General features: G+C 43.0%; 1 protein-coding gene across 4 annotated transcripts in view; it reads right to left on the bottom strand.

The window, feature by feature from the left end:
- TNIK (TRAF2 and NCK interacting kinase) overlaps positions 1–25,681 on the bottom strand; it is a 343,273-nt gene that overhangs the window by 131,250 nt on the left and 186,342 nt on the right. For all 4 annotated transcript variants that reach the window (XM_063131980.1, XM_063131983.1, XM_063131982.1 and 1 more), the window contains exons 4-6: positions 23,665–23,790; positions 7,990–8,100; positions 1,444–1,534 (exon numbers count right to left, since the gene is read on the bottom strand). In XM_063131980.1, coding sequence (XP_062988050.1) covers positions 1,444–1,534; positions 7,990–8,100; positions 23,665–23,790 — 328 coding nt within the window. The remainder of the gene's footprint in view (positions 1–1,443; positions 1,535–7,989; positions 8,101–23,664; positions 23,791–25,681) is intronic.

Raw genomic sequence — 25,681 nt, 5'->3', positions numbered from 1 at the left:
GTTGACGTGGGACCCACAAGCAGGACTTGGTGCAACAGCACCCTCCCACCCGTGTCCCCCAGCAACTGGTATATATAGGCTGCCTATAGGCATGGTTTGACATGTCACAAACGACATGAATCTTGAAGGGAAGAGTATTCAATTCAATTCAAATGAGCTAGAGCTCAAGGAATCCTGAGAAAGTTCAGCCCAAAGCCTTTCCCTGTATCCACTGAATATTATTTATTTATTTATTACATTTTTATACTGCCCAATAGCCAAAGATTCAAGTCATTGGGCAAAGTCCAAGGATCTGAGGACCCATTTCTGCTCACACACCCCACCCCGAGGAAAGCACACCCACCCACCACCAAAATCATCACCATACCGCTAAATTTCAGCAACAGGAAAAAAGCCACATTTTCTATTTAAAACAAGACAATATGGAGAATGCGCAGCCCAGTTTAATACAAAATCACACTCCCAGAAGCCCCAGAGGAGGGTGATTTTGCTTTTTAAAAAGACACACACATGTGAAAATGCAGCTATTTTGCCCCTGGTGGTGTGGCAGCGATTTGGGGGCAGCGGAAGCGGCAAAAGTTCTGTGAACTGCATGCTATCCACCCCTGTATTAGAGACACAGGCTCAAAATGGAGGCACGTGAGATTCAGCTGCCACTTTTGCTAAATACTTATAGGTGTCAAAAATGTATGTTCACAAGTATCTCTCTCCTTGCTGGATATGAACCCATATCCAGAGTACAGCTTGGAACTTTCCTTGGCCCAGCAAAATAACAAGCATCCTCCAATATTTTTCATTCCCTTCTTTCTTTCCTTGGCAATCTGTCTACTTCCCTTCAAGGGCCAGCTGATGCTTAACTTACAAGCTTATTAGATAGGTGTCTCTTTGTAGCTAGAATTGCTGAAATCCTCTACCCACCACATATTTGTCTTTGTTGAAAGAACAACTGAATTTCATGGAAAAATGCAGGGCTGGAGAGAAAAACATGTCTCTAAGAGTGACAGGGAGAGCTGGGATGGGCTAATAACTGTGTTAAAGAGGGGGGAGGGGGAGAGAAGAAGGCCCCAAACACTGATGATTGATATCCCTAACCAGAATTTCTTTGTTTTCTAATTTTTTAGCAAAAGCTACCAAGAATTTTCAGGGTTTGCTTTGTTAAAATAATGAAAATCTCAGTTTTCAGTATTCTTTCCCAGCTTATGGTTTCACATTGTTCTGCATTCTAAAGCCATGAAAATTCCTCAACCTAATTTCCAAATTACATAAACGCGATATACTGGCATAAAAGACCAATATCCTCTTCAACTTCTTAGAACTTGGAGGAATTCTCGACTTGACTTTAGAAAATGGATTACAGAATGGCAGGACCAATGAAGTCATTTCAGACCAGCCTGATTCCATGCTTCCTCACATTTTCTGCAAGCTGGTGGAAGAAATCCTTACCTAGTTTAACTTCTGCATTTTCCGTCAGCAAAACATTCTGTCCCTTAATATCTCGATGGATCACTTTGTGCTGATGCAGATGACTTAAACCCTAGAGAATACAATAAAAAAGACATTACATTACATTTCTTTTATTTTTTTAAAAAAATGATTATATTTATTTATGTATTTATTTATTTTAGCACTTTTATCTTGCCCTTTAGCCAAAAAGGATCTCAAGGCGGCTTACAAAAATATTTCTTAAGACAGTCCCTGCCCACAGGCTTACAATCTAAAAAAAATGACACAAAAGGAAAGGGGATTGGGAGGAAGGAGGGGGGAAAAGAAGCAAATTCAGGTGCTAGATTCTTAGGGCCTTGCTAGACCTGTTGGAAAATCTGGGGGAGAGGAGGGGAGACCTCACGTTATGAATAACACGAGATCTCGCCCTTATTCACACGTGAGCTGCGACGAGCTCTGGAGGAGAGCCGTCGCGGCTGCCATTTTTTTTTAAAGTGGCAGCAGCAGCGCAGGAGCCAGGAAAGGTAAGTAGGTTTTTTTTGGTTTTTTAACATTCTCCTTCCCCCCTACCTGCGATCTCCTCCCCTCCCTGGCCCTGTTCTCCTTCCCCCCCGTCCACGATCTCCCCCCCAGCCCCGTTCTCCTTCCCCTGCCTGCCCCCCTCACCCGAGATGTCCAATCCCCCGCCCGCTGCTTTTCCTGGCTACTCGGGAGTAAATCCAGTAGTCGGGAAAAGCGGCAGACCTGGCTACACGCCTGTGGTCTCGGGCTCAGCCCAAGACCGCAGGAAAAACCGGGCCTGAAGCGGTGCCGGTTACCCCAGGCCCAGGGAGGGTTCACCCCTGCCTGAGCCCGGGATACCCTGTGCGTCATCTGGACGCACAGGGGTGAGCCCGGGGCTCACACCGGGCTAAAGCCCCATCTAGGAAAGCCCTTAGTTGCAAATTAGACAGAATGTGACATTTATTTTCTATGCTCTTCTTTGAAGGATGACCTGGATCCCCCAAGCAAACATTGTCTAGGAATCTTGAGGCAGATCGGGAGGGTCCTGGGCCCTCAAGGGGGATAACAGTGGACCCTACCCTTCATTAGGTATTTAGCCCTGTCTCGGACTCAGAGGCAGACACTGAGTGGACATGTAGCCCCAGGGAACTCAGGCATCTAAAGATTTGAGCTTGGCCAACTGCCACACACAGAAGAGCCCACCTGAAGAATAAGAAATCTTTGTGAATAATGATCTGTTTGCATAAGGACCACTCCTCAGATGGCACTGATGGCTGCAGCTGTGCTCTAGGTGGGGCTTTGATGGCCATCAGGCTTAATTGTTTTTAGTTCTAGACATGTCTACACACCAGCTCCTGGAATCATGTCTACACACCAGCTCCTGCTGTGTCTTCCCCTGCTAACCTTGCTGTTCTTTGGGCCTCACTGGCTGTGTTCAGAAGACACCTTAAACCACGGCTTTAACCACGGTGAATAAAGCAAAAATCCTTATTCACTGTGGTTAAAGCCATGGTTTAAGGTGTCTTCTGAACACGGCCACTGTGGTTGGTCATTGGACTAACAACTGACCTTGGCTAATCCCCTAGAGTTTTGGAAGAAACTTACATGGAGCCCATGCCACAATAATTCTATAAGTCTTTACGGTGTTACAAGCCTCTCTTTATTTTCAGTATAACTACTTTTATCTGCTGCATTTTAGTTTTTTAGCTATTGCATTTTTAAGTGGATTTTGTTTTGTTTTGTAAAATTGTAAACTGCCATGGAATCAATAATGATGAAGGGCTGTACATAAATATTTTAATAAATAAAAATGATATAGTTACATTTCAAGGAAGCCATTTGAGATCCTAATAACAGGAAATGATTATTTCCTCCAGTTATTCCCACTATCACTGACCTGAAATTCCTTATATATTTGTGAAATAAATGCTCAGGGGGAGGGGGGAACCACCACAAACACACACATTGCTGTAAAGCTTGAACACTACCCTAATCGAATCATAGCTCATATTAAAAGCTTGTCTTAAAAGCTAGAAGTAAACTAGGTTGCAGTTTTACCTTTTTATTAGGTCATTAATTCTTCTTTCTTTTCTTTGTATGCTCAGTTTTTATTTCATATCCATGTTGGAGGGTTTAAAAATATCTGCCTAAATTGCAATCCTAGTAAAGTGTGGTTTACTTTCATGACTAAATTCATATCTGCTTTAGATCCACATTAGTATTCATATTTTCGAAATGAAAATTATTCTGTCTCTACTGCCAGCATTTATTAGTCATTTTATTCTCAGTACATCAGGGCTGCATTTTTTTTATGAGGATACAGAAACCTGGCTGTATTGTTAACAGAGACGTTTCTCATTATTTTATATGCTGGATACTAGGACTTTAAATGTAATTTTTAAGATGTAGGCATATGAAGTTACCTTATATTGAATCAGACCATTGGATTCTAGCCCAATTCTGAGAGGGTCTCAGGTGAAAGTCTTTGTTAGTCTTGCCACCCAAGATCCTTTTTTTAAAAAAAACACCTGGGGTATTCGGCATTTGCAGCATGTGCTCAACTACTGAGCTATGGCCCTATCCCGATTGCTTTAATAGCCTGTAAGTGTTTCAATTAATACACATTTTCAAAAAGCACTCCAGTGGGTATTAGAAAGTACACTGATAACTATATGATATCAAATATTTGAAATCCTGTACAGTCAGCAGTGATCAGATGAGACCAATGTGCAAGTATCTGGTGGTTCTCAATTGACGAACATTATTATTTTTCCTTTATACAAGTGGATGTCTTCAAAAATCTGCATACATAGTTGGATCCGATATGATCCCTACCCACACCTGGAGCCTCCAGTGAGATCTCTGCTCCAAAGGACTGGGAAACACTCTGGAGCAGATTTCTGGGAAGTGCAGAAGGCTACAAAGGAGAGAAGGGAAGGAGAAATTCCTGCTGTAGGTTTTACACACTATTCTGATCTCTCTCTATTCAAAAACTGCACTATCTAGACTTATTTTTTCCTTCTCTTTGTCAAGCAGTTCGCCCTTATATATCCAAAGTTATTCTGGGATAATCCAGCCCAATTCACTAAAGTCTTCCTGCTTGTAACCAAAGCCAGAATCATGGCTGACATAAAGTGCAGCACTCTTTGAAAAGTCACACAGTTGTGCCTACTTCATTCCCACACATCTACTTCCCTCAGACTGATCCTGGTGAACTCGGGGATCAGATCTCATCTCACTTCCTGGTTTACTTTTTCTTAAATGGGCACTTAGGATCTGATCTGGCTTTGGACACAAGATGCACTGGGCTTTCCCACAACACAGAGCCCTGTGTAAACCTTGTAATCTAGCAGTGAAGGCTGAGAGTTCATAGCTCTAATGTGATTGTCAGTGATAGCACTGACTACATGTTTGAAAGGGAGGGAATGAGTTCTGCCCGCAGAACTCTTGGATGGACAGTCTTCCTTCTCTTCCTGTTCTAGGGATAACTGTGGTTAGCACTACATTGCATTGCATTTTCGGGAAGCAAAACACAAAAGCAAACTCTGCAAACCTACTTTTGTCTATGGCTTCAAAGTGTTGTTTTGTGCTAATTATACTTAGCAAAAATACCGGGGAAGGCATGGGTCTATGCATAGTTGGTTCCAAAACTCAAAGGGAAGGAGGAAAACTCATGCAAAACGTGATGAGCTTGGTGGAAGAAAAGAGGAGAGCCCATAGGGTGTTCCCAATTGATGCTTAGGAGATTGTGCACTGGTATGTTTGCACTAAGCCATTGGCTAAATGATTCCTCTATAAATCACACTCACTCTTTGCAAACCGTGGGAGCTGCTGACTCACAATACCACAAGACAACTGCATATCCACCAACCAAACTGACAGAACTGGCTGATCTTTTGACATCCAAAATATGTTGCACTGGTGGAACAAGTCAACAGTCAGAACTTGACTCACTGCACTTGGCCTATTTTAAGAAGCTCACTTCCCGGATTGTAAATATAAACCCTAGCCTGTGTAACTGTGGCTTCCTGAGACAAAAATAAAAAGTCAATACAATAGTTGATTAGCCACAATGTCGCTCGCCTTTCATATCAAGTTGCTAAAGTGCTGCAGCTGGGGGTGTTTACTGTAAATGAGCAAGTGCTTTGTCACCATCATATAGCAAGTGCCACTTTGGGAATGTTTTAGAGCCCATTTTTGCTTTCAGGTTGAACATTTCGCTGCTTCCTCTCTGCTTTTTGTACTAGCAACTTAACCCTGTAGGAATCTGAAAGAATATTAGAAAAATGCACTTCTGAGTACCCTAGTGGCCATACGGATCACTCATGCACTAAAGCTAAGCATTTAAGTGTTTTGCTAGCCTGAGACTACTACGTACCTGTGACTGTGTCTTCATTACTGCTGGTCCCACATGATCATTGCGCTTGCACTATTGGACATTACATGACTCTTGTAATCATAGGGATGAGCCAATTACAATGTAAAAACACTGTGTAGATTAGAAGGAGAAGAAACCAATTACTACTGGGCAGCAGCTATTGGCTTCAAGGGCACGGAAACCACATAACTGAGCTACGGATGGATTTGATAGCCCTCAACTAGTTCAGTAACAAAGCGCTAGATAGCTGCCACCCTTTGTTTCCTTGGTTTCTGTTGCTGCCTTTAGTCATTACTTTATTGTTAGAGCTTGGATATGTTCTTTGCAGGGGGGGATGTGTTATCGCCTCCTTCTGATGATATGCATCTAGTTAAATTTTTGTGAACTGCCCAGAGAGCTTCGGCTATTGGGCGGTATAAAAAATTAATAAATAAATAAATAAATTGTGCTTGGGTTTGATTTGATTTGATTTTGGATTGATGTGCTCTTAGAGAGGATTCCAGCACAAGAGCCAACACATTATGGATTTTCACAAGGGAAATAGTAGGTAATGCACATATAGGTCATAACGCATGACAATCCTACCAGCAGGTTTCTTACTGCAGCTATGCGTTATAATTTGCCTTCCATGTAGAAAATCAGTAACATTTTTAAGTGACCCTGATTCTTAGTTTCAATGCAATTTGAACTGTAGATGGTGGTGAATCGCTGGCAAAAAGCATACTTTCCCACCTCCAAAGTAATGCAATTCAGAGACTTTGGATCTATCTATCTATTCTGAGACCCTGTTTAATAAAAAGCTCTTCCCAACCCACCTTTTTGCATTTCTCAAAAGGGAAATTGAATTCTAATTTACATACACCTTTGCTCCTATTAATATTAAAGAAGGATTTTTCCTTTGAAAGAAACAACAGGGTTAAAAGTCAAGGAAGGAAGACAACCAACTAACTCTCACTCATTCATTATACATCATATTTAAGTGACTATGAATCATTCATACCTACATGCAGCACCTACAAACGTCTCCTCTTATGACTATCCACAAAGCCTCAAGGAGACTCCTTCTAAACTGTGTCTCTATTCTAGCCATCAAAATTCAGAATAAAAACTTGGTGCAGACATAACCCTGGCTCTCTGCAAACTGTGCCTTATAACTCTGGAGCCAACCTCGGGAATGTGCACACCCCCTCCTCTCTCTTCCCTTTTCCAGTGGAGATTTCCACTCTCTTATGTTGTTGACCTGGAGCATGGTTTAGTGTTAAATCTGCACAGAAACTAACTTTGCTTAACACTAACCAAAATTATAATCTTAGCAAAGAACTGAAACTGTCAGTTCAGATGTGATGCTTAACTATGATTAAGTCTGACAAGAGAAAGAAGGAACCTGATTTGCGCTAGAGAGGAGCAGAGAGAGGGAGGATACATTTCCAACCTGAGCTGTGTCTACACCAGCCATTTATTCCAGGATAATATCAAAGTTGTTCCTAACGGGCCGCATGACACACAGCTGATCCCGCTGTGATCTCGGGTCAACCCCTCAGTTATTCAGGAATATCACTGACTGCTTTTGTCACTGGTTTTTCGGCTCTCTTGTTACAATCCCGAAGTCCGTGGCTGGTGTGCCCCCCTTCGCGAAGCTGTTCGGCACAGTCTCTTGGCTCAGCGAACAGCCAACCTGCTGTGAGGGGCGTGTGCATGGGCATTGGTGGTTTCATCGCTGAGGTTTTTTTTAAAACAAATACAGCTCTTCGCAGCAGCACATTTTCAACACAGTACCAATCCTCCCTTGTGTTGCTACGTGCCTGCACTGGGGTGCCTGCACTGGGGTGTTATTAAAAATAAATCTGTGCCTGTACCCATCTGCCTAGTCCTACCTACTTCTGCCGATACACATTCAGAACCGCCATCACGGGGCACACGTTCTCCCGCAACAGCTCTCCTTTACTTGCAGGATCCATTGGTGGCGTGAGCGCCGATCGCGGAAGCCGGAACCATCGCAATTATCCCTCCTCTGTTGCGAAAGGGCTGTAGGTGTAGATTAGCTCCCAGTTTCCTGATGGGCAAACTACCATTTGGAAGGAGCGGCAATGCATATGCACTGGGTCTAAGCAACATATGTTGTCAATGACAGGCACAGGGGTGGTTAGCTCACTTTGGACACGTACCCGTAAAATCTCCCTGCAGATGTAGGCAATCCACTCCTCCTTCAAAGTGTTCCCTTTTGTGTTCTTGATCAGATCAGTGACAGAGCCAGCGCCACAAAACTCCATCACCAGCTGGCAAAGGAAACAAAAGTGCAATTATTATAATTAAACAGAAAGCATCCTCCGGGTTGCAACAACCCAGTGGAACACATTGGAGTTGGCAACAGGCAACAGTGCTAAAAGAGAAAAGCAATCATTAAATAATGGCAAGCCTTTCTACTTTCATGTTTCCCTTGGCCTGGGAGGTTTGAAAAGCCAAAAGAATTTAAACGAGATACCAGGACCACCTTCTTGAAAAAAGGGGGAAATAATATGAAATATAATTTTTATAGCACTTTATAGTATGAAACACACTTTACAATGCCTGTCTCATACATCCCCTGCAACAACATCAGGAAGTAGACGATAAATATTCCCATTTAATAGATCAGGACCTGAAGCCAAAAGATAGCAACAATCAAGCTCTCCCATGGAATTAATGGCTCAAGATGAATTTGAATAGAGGTCTCTTAGGTCTATGAGTTTCTGTGAACTAGAAACCCAGAGGGGTATAAGTAGCTCCCACAACTCTGCATGTATGTGTCAGTGTGTAGGAAGGCTGAGTTGTGTTTTTTTAAAAAAATAAAAAGGAAGAATAAAACATCACAAAAAAGTGAACAAATCACATTAAGATCTTCAAGTTAGGCCCTGCTTCAGATTCCATTTTGTGAGAAAGTTAAGCTGGCCTTCATAAGAAGCACTACTTTTCCATCACAACCCTATCACTAGCCGTGTTTGGACAATAAACCTATTAACCCAGGATTTCCACAAGTTTTGTGCACCCACACACAGCCCCTTTGCAGTTACCTTAACACGAATGGTAAAACAAACCAGGAAAGCACAGCTAACCATAGTTTACCATTACATCTAAACAGGGAACTATGGTTAATGGTTTCCACAAAAGCCAACGGCTTCTGAATGATGGCCCATGGTTCAGACATTACAGAAAGCTGAGATTAACTCTGACTTCCTGGTTTGTTTCACTGCTCACATGGTGCCTATTGTCCAGACCAGATCATTGAGAAATATATCTTCCTACAAGGGTGCAAATTGTTCCTTCCTTGATATTTTTCCACTGCAAATGTCAAGAATCTCTTGTTTCAAAGGGCTTTTGACTGTCAGCTTTGATGCTGTTCTGTTTGTCTTTGTATTCTAATATTTAACTGTATTCTAATATTTAAGGATACATTGCTTTCAGATTTTTTTAAAAAAATGATATACTTTTAAAAGGAAAAGTCACATCAATTTACTAAAAAAGTATATACTTTCAGCGTTTGTACAATATTTTTGCCACCAACCATAAAATAGAAATATTTCCAAGTTCACTCAAGACAAAGGCACACAAGGATGCAATTACACTAAACACAAGTGGTCATTACACAACATACCCAGGTGGCAGATTATATGTGGACATTTGAATATGTCCCCTACTTCTCTCTCTCTCTCTCTCTCTCTCTCTCACTCACACACACACACACACACACACACACACACACACACCCCTCTAGCAGTACTTTACACATATGGTACTTCTACAATTTCAGGACCAAATAGCCTTATATTACCTAAGCTGGGAAGCGATAGAAGAAAAAAATTATCAGTCCTGGACAACTTCCTTGGATGATCTAGTTAAAAGACTAAATCCTAAAAGGGTGGACTTCGCCCACACCTACCCCACAAAAAAACAGCCCAGTGAGAACTGAGCTTGCTGGCTGACTGTTGAAAGCGGGGAGGGACCCAAGAACCAGCAGAGTGGGGGAGAAGTAGGCAATATGGTACCCACCAGATATTCCAGAATACAACTCCCCATGATCCCTGGCCATTGGCTGGGGTTTATGGAAGTTTAAGTTCAAAGTGTCTGGATGGCACCACATCGCCTACCCTCGGAATAGAATACTGAAAAAGCATGGCTGGTTGGCTGGCTGGCAGGAATCCTGATAACCTGGTATCACATCCTATTGCTAGACTTCTATTGTAGGTCAGAAATGCTCAGTCCCCACAGGCTCTCAGCTCATCTTGAATAAGACCACCTGTCCTCTTCCAGGCATCTACCTGGAAAGTGTGTGTTTACCATGAGCATTCAAGTGCACTTTGAATCTATGCAAACAAGGAATTCAAGATTGTTTTTGACCCAGGTCCAGCCACTGCTTAGAGACAACCAACAGCTATTGCTTCAGTAACCATTTATACAGAGATGTAAGAGAGGTGAGACAAGAGCCCATGGTCATATTAGAGCTTGCTGATGCTGTCAATTCACTTTGGATCTAATTCTTGAATGTTTCAGCAAGAACACTCCACAACGCAACATTGTGTTGCAGGTTCCATGTGTATGTTACAATGTACTGTTAAGTCCAACTATGGAGGATTTCCTCTCCCCACTACTGCCACTACCTATGGGGAAACCACTCCTTCACTGGGCAGTCCCACCTATGGGGTTTCTTAAATCTAGCAAATGCTTATATTTCTGTGCCTAAGAAACTCTCCGTGGCTATAAGTCAGCGTTTCACAAGCTGATTCTTTCTCGCTGCCACTAATTCTGTTAGAATACTATAAAACCTTCCAGTAGGTGGTATAAGAACCTTAGGCGATAGATGGACCAGAGACAAGTTGAACTATTAAACAAGTAATTTAATAAAGGGATATTTTGTACGTAAGGGATTACTAATATTGACTTTGGGGTTTTCAAAAGACTGTTTAGTGACAATTCTTTAGGACTCAATAGACACTGTTGCTGTTATAAGCCTCCAAGGACTTCTTTTACCTCAGGCCAAATTGCCTAAACCTCCACTCCAGCCAAATATTCTTACAACCAGGTCCACTTCACCAGCCACTTAAGGTTATTCCACACAGAAAGAATAGCTTTTTCCTTTCTTGGCAGCTTAATCTTAGTCCTTTCTCAAACACCACACACCAACCTGCAGACCTTCTCCCTCTCTCTTCACAGACTAACTTCGACTATGCTCCAGACTATCAACTGCCATACCTTAACTGTCCTTTCCTAACAGCTCCTTTCCACATAACTAGAATCCCCAGCCAATCAGAATTGAATTTATCTGATATAGGCCCCATCTAACAATATTCAAAATGATTCTCTCTCCCTCCCACTTCAAAATGGCACTCGGCAACTACTACACAGGGAGAAACCAAGACCTCAGACAGGGCCTTTTCGGTGGTGGCCCCCAGACTATGGAACGAGGCTCACCTGGCGCCAACGCTGCTATCTTTCCCACGCCAGGTTAAGACTTTCCTCTTTGACCAGCCATATAGTGGCACATCTTAATTACCCACATGTTTAGTTTTTTAATGGCTTTTAATGCTTTATGTGTGTATGTTCTGTATTTTAGAATTTTAAATTTTGTATACTCATTTTTATCTTAATTTTAGAATTTCTGTAAACTGCCCAGAGAGCCCTGGCTATGGGGGCGGTATAAAAGTATAATAAATAAATAAATGAATAAATAAATAAATAAAATATTCAGATACATTGTAATTTCACAACGGCCACACTGAGGCCTAATCTACACCAAGCAGGATATTGCACTATGAAAGTGGTATGAACAGTTGTCAGTTCACTTCACTACCACTATAAAGCATGGATCCTTCCTTTTATATATCACTTTCAACAGTTATATACAGGCATTTCTTCACAATGACCATGGGGGATTATTTTATTAGTGAAAACTAGGCCACATTAAAAGTATATGAATTGGACGTAGAACTCAGCATGTTCTGGTCTGCTGACTTTTCAAAGGTTTTCTAAAGGTATATAATGACAAATTCACAGGTTCCACATACAAAGTTCTTGACAATTGGTTCATGATGACATCAATGCATGAAAACAAATGGTCATAGGAATCAACCCTTTCAAAACCATATTTTATTGAGCCTGCACATACTAACAGCTTATAAGACCAGGCTTATGAAAACTTTAAAGCTGAAAAACACTATGTGTGATTTTGTGTGGCTCACACTAAGCAAACATTTTTGTTTGGAACACTCCAGCATGAAAACAATAAAAACATGGACAAACCAATGTACAGCCATTTGTCTTTCTCACTTGAGGCCAAAACAGAGAGCACACCTTTTTATGTACACACAGTTCAGAATTAAAAAGTGATGAAAAATGAACAACACATTCCATGACACATAGCGATCATGAGATATTAAAGAGATGGGACCAAACATTATTAACAGTATCCAGTTCATCCATTAATTTGAAGATTTGTCTTAATAGTGCTTCCAGCTCTCTCAGCCCTCTGTGGCCTTCTGCCCTTGATTTGTCTCTCTACAAGATTAATTTTTAACAGTAGAAGCATGAGGCAATCCATTCACCTGGTGTATTAGAACCCCCAGAATAAGGCTATGTAATGTTATGAGGCAAGAGAAGCAATTGCTAATTGACTGAAATAATATTGTGAATGGCTGTAGAATGGAAATATATATAAAAACTGACACTGTATTGTTTATTTGTAATTTTTAAAAGATGATGATGATGATGATGATTAAAAAGAACCCCCTGAAAAATGTAAGTTCTCTAGAAAGTAAATGAAATCAGCAAAATCTATGAGGAAGCATACAGCACAGGGAGGAAGAACCTCTTTCAACCTGAATTCTGAATTTAATTTCAGAGAAACTCTCAGTGGCTGATTCCAGTAATGGGAGGGACTATTGGCAAAAAGAGTGAGGCCAAAATACCAAAAATACCAGCATATTTTACTGCCATTTAGTGCCTTGAGTGCAATTTTTTCATAGAAAGGCACGGTACAAATAAAACAAACAAATAAATTAAGCCTTAGGAGAGGCATTTCAACCATTTAGAAGGGGAAGGGGGAATCACGCAATAGCTGGGACACCTCTGAAAGATCAGTAGTTGGGGGACCAGTGGGGGACGGACCAGGGGAAGGGGATGTGGCCTCTGAAGAACCCTGGAGGGCTGGACTGGAACCTGTTGAGGGCTGGATTTCACCGCGGGGCTTGAGGATCTACACCACAGGTATTGCATCCCTTCTGCCTTTTGGTACTTTGAAGCACATCCAGAATGTACAGGGGGGTAGCCAGTCCCAGCAGATGTTATCACTGACATTGACAGTGGAATATTAATTCAGAAGAGCAGGTGTCCCAATAGGACATAACTGTAAGCACTAGTTGCTAAACGAGAGACATTTCCGATTAGCTGTGCTGTGAATGTTTTAAGTGAAGAGCTGTCAAGAATATTAAGAAATCTGACAACGTAATCTCAGCCACATTAAAACACAGACACACACAGACACAAATGAGTGCCTGAATAAACACACACAAACACACATTCAGCCTCCTCAATACCGCAATGGGTATAAAGAACAACAGAGGGGAGTAAAGAATATGGGTAATGGGAGTAAAGAACAACATATTGCTCCCTCAGTATAGTAAAGGGTGTAGAGCAACAAATGTATAGACAATTCATCGTCTCCCCCGTTAAAACACTGTACCTTTGGAACATGTTTACCCCCTGGTGCCCATGGCTGAGAAACTGAGAAGCATTAAGTAAGGTGTAGGACTTGGTGAAGCTACAGAAGCCTGATTCCCTATATCTTTAGAACTTTGCTGCTGAGAGAAGGAAAACAAAATGGACCTAGACCTCCACAATTTACCATTTGCAGGCCTCAACCTCAGGTCCATTAGTCCCTTCCCAACAGTTACTGGATGAGAAGACAAAACAGGCCAGAGCTGGAGGCCCTCCAAGGACTGCACAGCCTTAATATCACCTCAAGGGTGATGCTTGGATACTTGGCAGGCCTCTTTCAGTATATTACTGAAGCTGAGCTGAGTACTTCTTCTGCCCATTACGAGAGCATATGAAACAATGAAGCTGTCTCATACTGAATCAGATTATCGGCTCAGCTAATCCAGTACTGACTACATTTGAATAGCAGGGTTTTAGACAGGGGTTTTTCTCAGGCTTACCAGGAGATATTGGGGATTGAACCTGGAATCATCTTGATGAAAACCATGCACATCTCTCCAACAACAGCTGCCTTTTCTCAGAGCTCTCCCAGATCCTGCAGATGTAACCTGTTATCACATCCTATTGCTAGACTCCTATTGTAGGTCAGAAATGCTCAATCCCCACAGGCTCTCAGCTCATCTTGAATAGAACCACCTGTCCTCTTCCAGGCATCTACCTGGAAAGTGTGTGTTTACCATCAGCATTCAAGCGCACTTTGAATCTATGCAAACAAGGAATTCAAGATTGTTTTTGACCCCGGTCCAGCCACTGCTTAGAGACAACCAACAGCTATTGCTTCAGTAACCATTTATACAGAGATGTAAGAGAGGTGAGACAAGAGCCCATGGTCATATTAGAGCTTGCTGATGCTGTCAATTCACTTTGGATCTAATTCTTGAATGTTTCAGCAAGATCGGAGGTCAATGCAAGTTCGGCCTCTGAACTCACATTATCCTCAAAAGAACAGATTACGTAACAGACCCTCTAAGAACCGTACAGTTTGGGGAAATCATTGAGAAATTGCCATCTGACTTGCACGGTGGAATGAGGGCAGGAATGCTGAACATCTCCACCTTGCAAAAGAATACATCTGCGTTGCAGGTGCTGCATGTATTTTTTCTTCTCACTCAACGCCTCCTCCAACCGATTCATTATAAAATCGACCAGCAATTCCAAATCTAAATTGTGAGGGTTGCCATGGAAGCAATCCATCCTTAGGTAGGCAAGAGCCTCTTCGCCCCTAGGGAATGGCTCCGTCACCAGCACTCTGCCCCCAGCTTTCACCAGCCTGGAGCTCTTCCTGCCTGAATGCTGCATAAATCCAGATACTACAAACAGCAGCAGAGAAGCAAAGAAAAAACCTAAACGGCATTGTACATGCATGGCAGCACCTTTCGGTTAATCACTTCAATACACCCTAGACAGCAAGGACAGATGACAAACATCCAGCAGAGTGGCACCTATATTACCCTGTGGATGTATGCTTTGTGTTAACATATTGAAATTAAAGAAGGGCTCCACAGCTTGCAATAACATTTCCAGAATCAGCTCTGGAATACCAATGTGAGTTGAACTGGTGTTTATTTTTGCCTTACTCCGTTCGGTAAGACTTAAGGCTTCATGTTTCCAGTATCTCTACAAAGATACACTATTAAAAAGCCTGGGGAGGTATTGTCAAGTTCTCAATGCTGTGGTCCCGTGAAATCCCACAAGGGCAGGTCCAGGTAAGGTGATGGAGAGTAATCAAGTCAGCTGAACAGCACTAGAAACTGGGGTTGGATGCTTAAGCTGACTGATGTTAGGCTCAGGTGAAAACACCCTTTCTTCCTGCGATGTTAAGAAAGCAATCTGGTGGGTTATTTATGCATTACTATATAACAGGAGTGAGGTATTTCTTTCAGTCCACTGACTGAATTCAACTTCAGAGGGCATGTCTAGATGGGGCGATATCCCGGGGATCATCCCGGGATCGTCCCTGTGCATACACAATATGCACAGGTGATCCCGGGAGCAAGGAGGGATAATCCCTCCATTTCCCCGGGATATGGCCCTACACTTTAATCCCGGTTCTTCCCGTGGTCCCAGGATGATTCCGGGAACGCAGGAGGTGTGGCTGGGCATCCCGTTTTGTCCCAGCTCATTGCAAGTAACCACGAGGAGCTGGGAACTGGGCACGGGCCACAGAGCTCCTCAGGAGCTCTGTGCCCATCAGGGGTGGGGTTGGGGGAGCAGGAGGGGTTGTGTTTTTCTTAAAAAAACATACCTTTTGTGCTGGAGCACTCCTGTGCCCAGTTTCGACAAAAAGGCGAGCGCGACATCCTCTTCCTCCCAGGACGTCATGCGCCACATGTAGACACAGGGCAACAATCCTGGAAATAGGTAAGTCTGGGATCACCCCCTCTCCGGCTCTCTACATGCGTAAGTGTAGACATTCCCAGAGAAACTCGGAGGGGGTGCAATCCACTTCAGCTAAAGGCAAAAGGGGCCAGGCCAAAGGCAAAAATGGTTGGGGCCGAAATAAAAAAAATTTCAACATATTTTAGCTTAAAGCTCTTCTGTCAGTAACTAAGCCTTAGGGGAAGCATTTCAACCTTTTAGAATGGGAAAATATATGCAAAAGCTGGAAAACCAACCAATGATCAGTGGTTAGGGGAAGGGGTGGGGATGGCATGACTATTTGAGGAACCCCAGAGGTCTGTATTGGGATCAGAGGAGAGCCGGATTTGACTTGCAAGCCTGAGGTTCCCACCCCAGCCTTATAATAAAATAGGGAGCTGGCTGGTGGAGAGTGTAAAGATTGTTGGATGTTAAGAGGGGAAGGATTTGCAGAGCCATCAAAATAAATGCATGCCTACTTCATAATACAAGTCTTCTTTATAGTCTACTTTAGTCCATAATTCTACTTCATAATACATCAGCCTGCCCCAACCTAGTGCTCTCCCGATGTTTTAGGCTACAATTGTCAGCACTGCTGACCACTGGCCATGCTGGCTGGGGCTGATGGGAGTTGGTCCAAAATATCTGGAGGGCACTGGCAAAGATGAAAGTAATTAATGTATGTTGATCTCTCTCTCTCTCACTCACTCACACACACACACACACCATACTTAATCCTCCTCCTCTCCATTTTATCCTCACAACAACAACCCTGTGAGGTAGGTTGGGCTGAGAGTCTGTGAGTGGCCCAAAGTCACCCAGTGGGTTTCCATGGCCAAGTGGGGACTAGAACCCAGATCTCCTGACTCCCAGTCAAACACTTTAGCCACTACACCACACTGGCTTCTATGAATGTATGTAGTTAGTATCTCCCAAACTTGGAGAAAGAAGGTGGAAGGTGAGGCAAAGCAGAAATGAAGTGAGGCAATCAAGAGGCAAAGAAGAAGCGAGGCTGGAGAGAGTCCCCACATCACCACAATGCAAGTCAAACCTGAACACTTTTTTAGGACTTAGGTCTTAAAACACATGACCTGGCCTGCTTGCATCCTGGGAAAGCAATGCTTCTATCAGTATCTCCTCACACACTAAGGGCGTTGCTAGACCTACCGGGTGTTCCGTCGTTGAGGAGCGGTGAAAGCGGATTTTCCCGTTCAGCCGTGACGCCTCATGATCCACACCTGCCTTCGATTTATGGCGGAAGTTTGCGCCGGTTGTGCTGCTGCCGCCGCGAGCACGGTTGCGCAGCCACACCGGCCTGATTGCCGCGGCTTTTTTTTTCGCTCGCTGCACGGTTTGCGCACGTCCGAAAGACCGCAAACTTGCGCAGCCGTCAGCGATGCCGCCGCCGGCCCTGGCGGCGGCAGCGGCGGCAGTGCCAGTGCCAGCTGAAGTGCTGCTGGTGCTGTTGAGGGTCAACATTGATGCGCTCACTTCCTGATGGGGGTCGTGGCGGGTGTCATATGACCCGAGGTCAATCGTCTGCATGGCCACTGTGCCTACATCTCCCATCATGCCTCTGAGGTGTCGGCGGCGATGACCGCCTCTGTGCCCTGTGCCCCATCCCAAGGAGCCAACCCACATCTGGCCGTAGCCATGGCAGCAGCCCACAAACAGCTCTGCCCTCTGCCAGCCTGGTACCCACACTAACAGGCAGCGTACAGCACCGCCATTATGCGGCCACGGTAGCTGCCCACCGCAAGGAGTCACCAGCCACTTTTCCGGTCCTCCGTTCCTGCGCAAACTGTCACTGGGGAAATAAAAAAAAAAAGCCGCTCCGCCGCGCTGCCCCAGCTGCCGGACTGCGCGCAAATGGCGGAGGCGGCTTGACCGAAGCCGCTGACCACTCCCCCTTAGCACGCCTTTTCCTGACCAGTGCCGACCGCAGTGACCTCACATCCTCCCACACGTACTCCAAATTACCGCGGGACAGCAGGAAAAGGCGCACTACAACTCACTTTTTTAAAGTCGGGAGAAAGAGGCTTCACCGCAGGATAACGGCGGATCCTCGTGAACGTCATCTGGAAGCCTCGACGTGGCTGCGGAAGGTAACGCGCGCTAGAGCCTCGTCTAGTAACGCCCTAAGGCAGGGGTCTGCAGGCCAAATTCAGCCCCCGAAGTACTTTTGTCTGCTGCTTACCAAATTTTAACTCAGGTGTGGTTTTTAAAAGCTTGCCCACAGTTTCTCTTTTACAGAAAAGGTATATGTGTGTTTTTACTCTGGAGATATTCCACATACTGATTTAACATCTCTCTTTCGATTTTGTACGTAATGCACCAACAATGCACACGTGCTTCATAAGCATGAAGACCTCACAGCCAAATACTGCCACCTTGATTAAGAAGACTGTTATGGGGTCAGTTTTTGTGGGAAATTACACTTACTGGGCCTCTGATCAATCCCTTGAAAGTTGGCAGCTCCTAAGCAGTATTTTTTTAAATTTAAAACAATTATATCCCCTCTTCCAGTGCAAACATAGTTCTCAAGTGGCTTCCAATTTAAAAATAATAATTACAAACCATGAGAGCTAGTGATGCATCTAGGAGAATGTTCATAATCACATATTTAGGGTACTAGGAAGATTATGTTCAAAGCATAAAATTTTGTATGCCTCTATCATGTTTCTCTGGGTCATGTTAATTTAGAATTACTGTGTGGTGAAACAATTAGTGTGGTGATCTGGAACTCAGGAGAACGGGTTCTAGTCCCCACTCAGTTATGAAGCTCGTTGGGTGACTTTGAGCCAATCACTGACTCTCAGCCTAATGTATCTCACAGGATTATTATGAGGATAAAGTGGAGAGGACGAGGATCAGTATGCCACCTTGGGCTCCTTGGAGGAAAGGCAGGGTATAAATGCAACAAACAAACAGATAAAGCTACAAATATGATATGGGAGACATTACAGCTTTTTAAAAAAGACCTAACCAGTATCAATTTCCTAAAAAATCCAACTCTTCAGACCTTACCCCTGTCGACTGCCCAAGCAAAACAAAAAAAGTATTGGCCACACACCAGAAGCTACAAGAGATGGAGCCAAATGCCCTCCCCCACCCCACCCTTGGCAGGGAGTTCCACAACCTTGGCACGGCCACAGAGAAAGCCCTCTCCAACATTCCAACCTATTGTGCCTTTGCCACTGTCTGCCATGTTTCTCAAAACCTCACACCTTCTTGGGAGACAATAACAAGGTCTGCTAAGTTATCTACAAAGCTTTATTCAAGCAATAAACATCTCTTCACACTTGAAGAGAGTCTAATCTCTAGGTACTTTCTTCTAGGCAAAACTATGCAAACTAAGTGAGACAATTGTCTTTTCAAGAAGGATGGAAAGCCTTTTCCCAAGACATGTTAACTTCAGAGAGACTAGTTCTGAGGCAGCTTCTAATGGGATGCGAGCCGGGCCGACTTTCTCTCGCCTTCCTTAGTCTGTGGTGTACTCTAGGATCTGCTAACCTGTCCATGCTCTCTCCTTTGGCAGAATGTTGGCTTCCCAACATTATTTGCCCTTGACGAGATAAGCTCTGGAGAGAGTTCACCACCAGCTGGTGAAGAGCCCATGAGAGCTTTCTTCCCCACTGGTACAGGCTGGCCTGTTTCTGGAGCCAACTCCTCTACTACAGAGTCAGATTCTGATTGATCACCTGAAACACCTTCTTCCAACCCAGGGGGAGCAGGGCTAGACATGACACTGTCAAAGAATGGTGCCCTGTTAGAGATACTTTTAAAAAACAAAACATGTAATTCTACAGATCCTGAATCTCATTTCAAGGCTTCCACCCCACCCCAAATTTTCTTTGCTTCAAGTACTGTGGCACTGCACCTGGGTTGCCAGGAGAACAATTAGGCTAGAATTTGTTGTGCACAGCATTCCAATTTGTGGAAGGCGGCTGCATTTATGGGACTCGATTGGCTTTTCTTCTGTTGCTGAGCAATGTGTGCAGGGAAAATAAAAGGTGGACGCCAAGCATGATGGCAATACAATATGTCAGAAACCCGCCTTGCTTTGAAGAGATCTTAATCTGTATTGAAAGAGCTCTGGCTTTTCCCCCCTCCCTGTATCACCTCACCGAGCACTGATAAAGAGAATTACTTGGGCATTATCAGCAAGGAGTTTTATTCCATCAAACACGGCGGTGAGAAATAAACAAACATTTATCTCCAGAGCAGGAAGGATAGAATTCTCACAGGTTCTAATTCAATCAGGCATCTAAAATGTAGCGATTTAGTAGAGTGGGTCAAAATACAACACGTAGCTCTCAACTATGGCCCAAAGGACACCTTCTGAATGTTTAACACTGGCCCAGGAATTAGGGAAACCTTATCCATAGGATCACTTTTAACATCCAACTGCAGCTACTGCCAGCCCCAGTTTTTTGGGGGGCCCTGGGCAAGACACTTTCAATGGGTCCTTAGTGAATCTATCTTCTCACCATCATTATCACCAGCAGGGATGAGTGAACATCAGGCTTTAGAGGTTACCCAAATTCCTCCTTGAATTTGTCCCCCGATCAGAAAAATTAATATTTTAAAAAGTGTGCTTTTTCCCCCCAATCGAAAATGCACTATTGCTCCTCCTTCACATCACCATGATTGACTGGGCCAGAGCAAGAGGCAGCTGAACAAGCAGGCTGCAATGGTGAAGAGACGGAGCAACTCCAAGGAATTCTTCTCAATGGGGCCCTGCTGAGGTATGGGCCCAATGGCAGGCGCCCAACCATATCTACCTTGATGCCAGCCGTGAATCACACACAAGAAACAATGCTCACTTTGTGCCACTTCTATATCACTAAACATGACAAGAAATGGATAATATTTACTTGCCGTAAATATTTATATTTCAGCTTCCCATTGAATCATACCAAAGGTAAGCTGTGAATCATACCCAAGAACAGAGCTGCTGTAAAAAATGGCAGACAATTGTAGAGTTCCCCTTTCATAATCTCCAACACAACTTACCACATGTCCCAACATTATTGTGCTGTGTGTTTCCTGCCTCTGCTAGCAGCAGTCAGTAGTGAGCAAAGGGAGCAGGGAAATCAAATCATACTGATGTCAAGACTGATGTCAAGGGCATATTTGGAATTTTATGGGAATGTTGTGGATACTCACTCGAAGTAGCTGCCATGGGGGCAGGGTGTGTGTGTTGCACATTCAAACAAGCACCCATTTCCCAGAAGGCAAACTGGTAAGACTAAAAAAAAAAGTAACTGGCCCAAGAACAAGGCAAGTTCAAGGCAGGAATGGGGGTCTGAGCTCTAAAACACAAAACCACTCTGTTGAACCCAAATAGAGATGGCACTGCAGGGCAGAACTTCACTTTGCAGCATGCTAGCCTTCTAATTAAAAGAAGGGGAGCCTGGTAGATGCTGTGGGCGCATGAGTGCCAACAGGCACCAAGTTGGACACCCCAGTTTAGAGTTTAGAGAGTGTCTGTGGGATGGGAAGGGGGTAACAGGCATGCTATTGGGCTGCCATTTTGAGTGGCAGCCCTGTTTCTTTTAACATTTCATGCCCTCCTAAGCAAGCATCCTAATATATAAAACACATTGGGGCTGTTCACACAACACTCTAACCCACACTCAGTGATTGAGTGTGAGTTGTTGTTGAACTGTGGATTAGTGTGTTGTCTGAACCCAGGACATTTTCTGCAGGGTGGCTTGTTATTCATGCAGTATCCGAGGTAACCACCCTGAACAACCCAATAACAAACCATTGGTTCTCAAGGTGGCCTGTTTGAGAAAAATAAGTCACACTGGATGATTAACAGCCAGCTTGTGGAAAATGTCTGGAGTTCAGACAACATGCTAACCCACAGTTCAACAACAACCCACACTCAACCAATAAGTGTGGGCTAGGGCGTTGTGCAAACCCTGTCATTGATTTTACTGACAGGGTTTTCACAACGCCCTAACCCACACTTATTTCTGTATATAAAACTTCTGTATATAAAACCTTCCTGACTGTTAGAGCAGTACGACAATGGAATCAGTTACCTAGGGAGGTTGTGGGCTCTCCCACAATAGAGGCATTCAAGAGGCAGCTGGACAACCATCTGTCAGGGATGCTTTAGGGTGGATTCCTGCATTGAGCAGGGGGTTGGACTCGATGGCCTTGTAGGCCCCTTCCAACTCTATTCTATGATTCTACGTCTGCTGCACTCCCATTTTACTATCATTTCAGTAATGCATGTTACGTACAGTCATGTGAAAAAGAAAGTACACCCTCTTGGAATTGTATGATTTTACATATCAGGACATAATAACAATCATCTGTTCCTTAGCAGGTCTAACAATTAGGTAAATACAACCTCAGATGAACAACAACACATGACATATTACACCGTGTCATGATTTATTTAACAGAAATAAAGCCAAAATGGAGAAGCCATGTGTGAAAAAGTAAGTACACCTTATGATTCAATAACTTGTAGAACCACCTTTAGCAGCAATAAGTTGAAATAATCGTTTTCTGTATGACTTTATCAGTCTTTCACATCATCGTGGAGGAATTTTGGCCCACTCTTCTTTACAACGTTGCTTCAGTTCATTGAGGTTTGAGGGCATTTGTTTATGCACAGCTCTCTTAAGGTCCTGCCACAGCATTTCTATCAGGTTGAGGTCTGGACTTTGACTGGGCCATTGCAACACCTTGATTCTTTTCTTTTTCAGCCATTCTGTTGTAGATTTACTGGTGTGCTTGGGATCATTGTCCTGTTGCATGACCCAATTTTGGCCAAGCTTTAGCTGTCGGACAGATGGCCTCACATTTGACTCTAGAATACTTTGGAAATGGCCTTATAACCCTTCCCAGATTGATGGGCAGCAGCAATTGCTTCTCTAAGATCATTGCTGATGTCTTTCCTCCTTGGCATTGTGTTAACACACACCGGAATACTCCAGACCAGCAAACTGAAAAAACTTTGGCTTTTATAGAGGTGGTCATACTTGCTGATGATCAATTAATCACGGGCATTTGATTAGCAGCACCTGTCTGCTACTTAGCATCTTAATTCCTATGGAAGCAGTAAGGGTGTACTTACTTTTTCACACATGGCTTCTCCATTTTGGCTTTATTTCTGTTAAATAAATCATGACACGGTGTAATATGTCATGTGTTATTGTTCATCTGAGGTTGTATTTACCTAATTTTTAGACCTGCTAAGGAACAGATGATTGTTATTATGTCCTGATATGTAAAATCATACAATTCCAAGAAGGTGTACTTTCTTTTTCACACGACTGTATTTGATAGCGCTGTAATTTTAACCATATGTAATTTTTACCATATGTAGTATAGTAAAATGTCAAGTTTGTATGTGTTGCAATGATCTGTGGATTGAGCAATAAACGTATTGTGGTTGTTTTTACTGAATCCTTAAAGCAAGACAATTTACCTGTTTCAAATTATGAATTACATCAGAAGAGATAGAAATGTTGTCTTTCTTATACTGATATGCAGATGATTTAAGGGATATAAGAAACAGAGGCATATTTAGGCATATAAGAAACACCACCACCATCCCACATACAAATTCTAGAAAAGGTAAAGAAACAATCAGCTCTCCATGAAATGGCTCAGGGATTTGCATAGTGCATACAGATAAATTATATCAAACCACAGAGAATGAAAGAAAACCCCAAAACAAACACTTTTATAAAAATCAGAACACTGCATACCCAGAGCTGATCATCCATTCCTGGGGGGTTCTTTTTAATAAAAGCACCATAATAAGTAGCAATATTTCGATGATGAGAATATTTCTTTAGCATGTTAATTTCTTGTTTAATCTCCTCCTCTTCATCCTGGATAAAAAGAAAAATAATCAGTGTCACCAAATCAACAACAGGCTTATCAACAGGCATTTATTCTCTTCATCATTCTTATAACTGATTCATTTTTAATTTCATCCCTCTTCTTTCCCCTGCTTCCCCCTTTAGTACAGAACAATCATAGCTCAACACATTACATTCATTTCCTTTATGTCAACAAGCTCAATAATAAAGTTTATAGCAAATGGACCAGGAGAAGAGCCTTCAGTGTAGTGGCCCCTTCTCTGTGGAATTCTCTGCCCCTGGAGGTCAGGCAGGTGCCTACACTAGGCTGCTTCTGGTGCCTCCTAAAAACAACTCTGTTTTGAGAAGCCTTCCTCAACTGACTAGCCACTGTTTTTCTGGTTCCTTTGTTTTTAAATTGAACAGTTTTAATTTCCTTTTTTAATCTTTCTTTTACTGTTTATATCTATGTTCACCACTCTGGAACCTGCGTTAGGTAATTGAGTGGTATATAAATATTGTAATCAAATAAATGGGTACATAATATAATGGAGTAAATGCACTGGGTTGTGATCGTAAGTTTCCTTTTTGGTGAATAGAAGAATTTTCCTCCAACAAAAGAATGTCTTCCGACAGAAAAAGAAAACCTTTGCATCCATGCGATCATTTTCAGCCATGGTGGCTTAAATAATTATGGAACTTACTACCACAAGATGTAGTGATGGCCACCAATTTGGATGGCTTTAAAAGAGAGTTGGATAAATTCCTGGAGGAGAAGGCTATCAATGGCTACTAGCCTTGACGGTTATGTGGTACCTCTAGTATCCGAGGCGGTAAGCCTGTGTGCACCAGTTGCTGGGGAACATGGGTGGGAGGGTGCTGTTGCACCATGCTTTGTTGGTCCCCGGTTGACAGCTGGTTGGCCACTATGTGAACAGAGTGTTGGACTAGACGGGCCCTTAGACTGATCCAGCATGGCTCTTCTTATGTTCTTATGTTTGGTGTTCTCATTGAGTAGAATGTCTGCATCACCACTACTATTTTTTTTTTACTTTTGCTCAATTCATTATTTAGCCTGGTAGTCCTTAAAGCTAACATAGCTATTTTTCTAGTATTCTTTATTTATTTCATTTCTATACCACCCAATAGGCAAAGCTCTCTGGGTGGTTCATAAAATCCCTTCTTTTCTTTTTTTCTGGCACACTATTCCTCAACCCTCCCTACTCCATTCATATCCTCTTTAACCCCTTATTGTTTATTTATTTATTTATTATTTATTTATTACATTTTTATACCGCCCAATAGCCGAAGCTCTCTGGGCGGTTCACAAAAATTAAAACCACAAAAAACATCCAACAGGTTAAAAACACAATTACGAAATACAGTATAAAAAGCGCAACCAGGATAAAACCACACAGCAAAGTTGATTATAAGATTAAAATACAGAGTTAAAACAGTAAAATTTAAATTTAAGTTAAAATTAAGTGTTAAAATACTGAGTGAATAAAAAGGTCTTCAGCTGGCGACGAAAGCAGTACAGTGTACTTTCTGTTCACCACTCTGCCGCAAAGATCATCTTCTTGGCTCGCCGCTCTGACCATGTTACTCCGCTTCTGAAATCTCTTCATTGGCTTCCAATTCACTTCAGAATCCACTATAAACTTCTCCTGTTAACCTTCAAAGCTTTTCACGGTCTAGCTCCTTCCTATCTCTCCTCTCTCATCTCACACTATTGCCCCGCTTGTGCTCTTCGCTCCTCTGATGCCATGTTTCTCGCCTGCCCAAGGGCCTCTACTTCCCTTGCTCGGCTCCATCCATTTTCTTCTGCTGCCCCTTACGCCTGGATCGCTCTTCCAGAACATTTGAGAACTACAAGTTCAATCGCAGCTTTTAAAGCTCAACTAAAAACTTTTCTTTTTCC

The sequence above is a fragment of the Elgaria multicarinata genome, chromosome 8 (assembly GCF_023053635.1).
Source record: "Elgaria multicarinata webbii isolate HBS135686 ecotype San Diego chromosome 8, rElgMul1.1.pri, whole genome shotgun sequence".
Taxonomy (NCBI): Eukaryota; Metazoa; Chordata; class Lepidosauria; order Squamata; family Anguidae; genus Elgaria; species Elgaria multicarinata.
This window is presented reverse-complemented; position numbering and strand designations above follow the sequence as displayed.